The sequence below is a fragment of the Tupaia chinensis genome, unplaced genomic scaffold (genome assembly GCF_000334495.1).
Source record: "Tupaia chinensis unplaced genomic scaffold, TupChi_1.0 Scaffold000706_1, whole genome shotgun sequence".
NCBI lineage: Eukaryota > Metazoa > Chordata > Mammalia > Scandentia > Tupaiidae > Tupaia > Tupaia belangeri.
In genome coordinates this window covers 6,205,343-6,209,230 of record NW_006160229.1, presented here as the reverse complement: position 1 = coordinate 6,209,230, position 3,888 = coordinate 6,205,343, and the positions used below count along the sequence as shown (strand labels likewise).

Here is a 3,888-nt window from a genome sequence, read left to right as displayed (position 1 = left end):
CGAGAGAGAGAGAGAAGGAGAGGCCCCCCCCCAGGGGGGGGGGGGGGGGTTGGCCATGTCGCAATCCCTTCTCCTCCATTCTCTTCTCTTCTCCTAGGATTTAGGGAATACATGCACAGGTGCCCAGCGTGGGTTTCAGGCTGCCTGGTCCAGGACTCAAACTATGGTCAGCTGTGTGGGAGTGCAGAGCCTTAACCACTATGCTACCTGCTCGCCCCCAGGTCTTGGTCTCTTAAAGTATTGATATTCTGAATTGGACCAGAGTCTGATCATGGAACACAGAGGAAAACATGGTAACTAGAAGACCATGGCACAGCTTTTCAAGTGAATTGGGGCTGGCAATATAGTATATTTCAAATCTAAAATATCAGTTAGGAATAAGAATATAGCCATAAGGAATAAATTTGAATACATTAAATTTTTATTGAATCTTTGTTCTACCCATGTAATTTACAAGAGAAAAGGCCTTCCAGGTTGAACCAAAGCATTTCACTCCTGCCCCAAAGCACTGGGGCCAGCAGGAGGCGTAGTGGTTAAAGTGTTTCACTCCCACATGGCTGCAGTTCAAGTCCCAGACCTCATAGCTTACTTTTTCACTTTCCCTCTTTATTTCTGTCTCTCTGGTGAGTGTGCATGCCCTGTAGCAAATTAAAAAATGATGATGATGATAAATAAAATTAAATAATTTGAAAGGAAAAACTAAAGGAAGCACCAGTGCCTGATTTCCAATGGGTTACCCAGTAAATATCTGCTGAATGAAAAATGAATAAATGGTTAGGGGAATGGGACAGCGAAGGGAAATAGAACAAGACATAATAGTAGTGCACACAAGGACTGTTTACCTAATCCTTTAAATAGATTTTGTTTTTGTAATTACGTGTTTTAGGCATAGGACCATGTTCCATTTTTCTGAAAGTCTGCACTCTGGTCACCACTCATTCATTTGAGAAGTTAGTTTGTTTTGATGGCTGGTATCACTTAGCAGTATTTCAGCCTTACTTTCCACCGTGCTAAGTAAGTAAATATTTTAGTATTATTGATGTGGCCTGTGGTCTCTGAATGGTTATTGCATGGTGTAGTTTCATTTCTTAAGATAATTTACAGGAGAATTGCAGCCTGAACATTCGTATTCTATTTTGAAATTACCGGTGAAATCATGACATAGATGTTGCTGTGGAAGGTTGTCCTGAGTTTGGTTTTACATACGGTTCGTGTGACCATCAACTGTACTTCCTGTTCTTCTCAGGTATTTGTTACTAGCAGTGGGAAATACAATGAACTTGGATATCCATTTGGTTATTTAAAAGCCAGTACAACTTTAACTTGTGTAAACCTCTTTGTGATGCCTTACAACTACCCAGTTTTACTTCCTCTTTTAGGTAAGTAAAATATGTACCATTTAATCATCTTTAAAATAGAACAAAAACGAAAAACAGATAATGGACTAAGCATTTCAAATGTAGTAAAAACATAACATTAGCACTGACAATAGATAAAAGCTTAAAAACTGATTTGGAAGAGAAGAATTTGCATATTGTTTTCTGTTTTATTTGTTGTTTTTACTGCAAAGAGAAGAGATCCTTAACTTTTGTGATGGGATTCCTAGGCTGTTCTTTAGGTTCCAAGTCCCTACAGGGTGGGGAGGGCAGTTGGAAATGCACTTGGCTCTTTTGTAGACAAGTTGAGGCCAAAAAATACCATTGACTGAGGCTAACGTTCAGTAGTATCTGAGTAACCGCTTCTTGAGTTATTCCTATTCAAATTTTGCCATGGAAACCACAGCTTCTACAACCACAGTTACTGTAGATTTCTCTCTTGCTCTTGAGGCATAAGTTAGGGGCAGACGAGTGACTTAAGGAAATGGGTGCAAGAGTTAATTCTGCAATAACTGTGGTTGTAGAAGCTGTGGTTTCCATGGCAAAATTAGAATAGGAACAATCAAGAAGCTGTTACTCAAATACTACTGAAAATGCATGTGGAGGTTTTCTTCTCACTCAAAGAGCAGCATCTGTTTAGAATAATATAGTACTTGGTGGTATCCTTCTGCTTGTTAAGTTGTGAATGGTTTTTATTTGGTGAGATATTTGAATTTTTCTGAAAAAGATCAAATCTTTTCTAATTTTTCATATGGTCATTAAAAACATAAGGCTTAAGTGCTATAAATACTGCATACATTGAACTCACTGAAAAGGCAGTACTTTCAAGTGTTGAGAGTTTAAAAGTTTAGGAATGTGTAATCATAAACACATTAGCATGATTGTTTTGCATAGTCTGTATGCTTTATTTCTTATTCTAATCTAAAAATATCCTCTTTCAAAGAAAAGTATCTGCGGGACCAGCAGTTAGCGTAATGGCTATGTCACTGGACTCCCACGTAGTCGACCATGGTTCGAATCCCGGACCCGGTGGCTTAAACTCATGTCGGCGCGTCTGCTTGCATGCCCAAGATCCCAAGAGGAGAATGGAGGAGAAGGGATTGTGGCGTGGGCATCCCCCCTGGGGGGTGATTTCTCACTTTCTATCTCTCTGTCTCTCTCTGTCTGTCTGGCGAGCGCACGTGCCCTATAGCCAAAAAAAAAAAAACCTCTCCAGAAAAAGAAAAAAAAAAAAAGAAAAGTATCTGTGTTTGGTGGATTTATTTATTTATTATTTTTGTAAAGAGAGGTTTTTGCTATAGGGTGTGTACGTTTGCTGGAGAGATAGAGAGAGAGACAGAAAGCAAGAAATCACCCCCTACAGGGGGGATGACCACACTGCAATCCCTTCTCCATTCTCTTCTCGGAATTTTGGGCATGCACACACTCACACCTGGTGTGAGTTTTAAGCCACTGGGTCCAGGACTCGAACTGCACTCAACTATGTGGGAGTCCAGTGACATAATCATTATGCCATCTGCTGATCCCTCTTTTTCTTAAATATGCCTTTAACCTCAGTTTTCACAAATACAGAATGAAGGGATTAGAGTAATCTTCACTTACACTCTTAATATTAGGTCATCAGAAAAGTCATGACATATGTTTGCATAGAAAAGCAGAAAAATACATCATGGCTTATCTGATGATCTAATATTATTATTATTATTATTATTTAGGAATGTATTTTTTGCCATAAGACGTGTGCACTTGACAGAGAGACAGAGAAATAGTAAGAGGGAAAGTGAGAAATCATCTCCAAGGGAGGATGGCCAAACTGCAGTCCTTCTCCTCCATTCTTCCTGGGTTTTAGGGCACACATGCACATGCATGTGGCATAATTTTCAACCTTCCAGGTCCAGGACTTTGAATCGTGGTCAACCATGTGGGAATCCGGCACCTTAACCACTACAATACCTGCTGGCTCCCTATTTTTTTCATTTTTTTGGATATACTTATTTGGATCTACTTTTTTAAAATTTTTTAAATTTTATTCATTCATGCATTTATTTTAATTTGACCAGAGAGAGATACACAAGGAGAGAGAGAGAGAGAAAGAGAGAGAAAGTAAGCCGCTAGTTCCAGGACTCGAACCATGGTTGGCCATGTGGGGAGTGTCCAGCGCCTTAACCACCACGCCACCTGCTGGTCCCCCTGGATCTACTTTATTAAGGTATAATTGACATACAAAAAAGCTGTACAAAATTAATGTCTAGGGAACCAGCAGTTAGTGTAATGGCTATGTCGCTGGACTCCCACATAGTCGACCGCAGTTCGCATCCCGGACCCCGTGGCTTAAAACTCACGCCGGGCGCGTGTGCGTACGTGCCCAAGATCCCGAGAGGAGAATGGAGGAGAAGGGATTGTGGCGTGACCATCCCCCCTGGGGGGTGATTTCTCGCTTTCTGTCTCTATGTCTCTCTCTGTCTGTCTGGCGAGCGCACGCGCCCTATAGCGAAAAAACCTCTCCAAAAAC

The 3,888-nt window shown here is 40.7% G+C and overlaps 1 protein-coding gene across 2 annotated transcripts in view; it reads left to right on the top strand.

The window, feature by feature from the left end:
• Positions 1 to 3,888, top strand: part of LOC102473350 (integrator complex subunit 6-like) — a 40,402-nt gene that overhangs the window by 13,005 nt on the left and 23,509 nt on the right. For both annotated transcript variants that reach the window (XM_027776678.1, XM_027776677.1), the window contains exon 7: positions 1,247 to 1,379. In XM_027776678.1, coding sequence (XP_027632479.1) covers positions 1,247 to 1,379 — 133 coding nt within the window. The remainder of the gene's footprint in view (positions 1 to 1,246; positions 1,380 to 3,888) is intronic.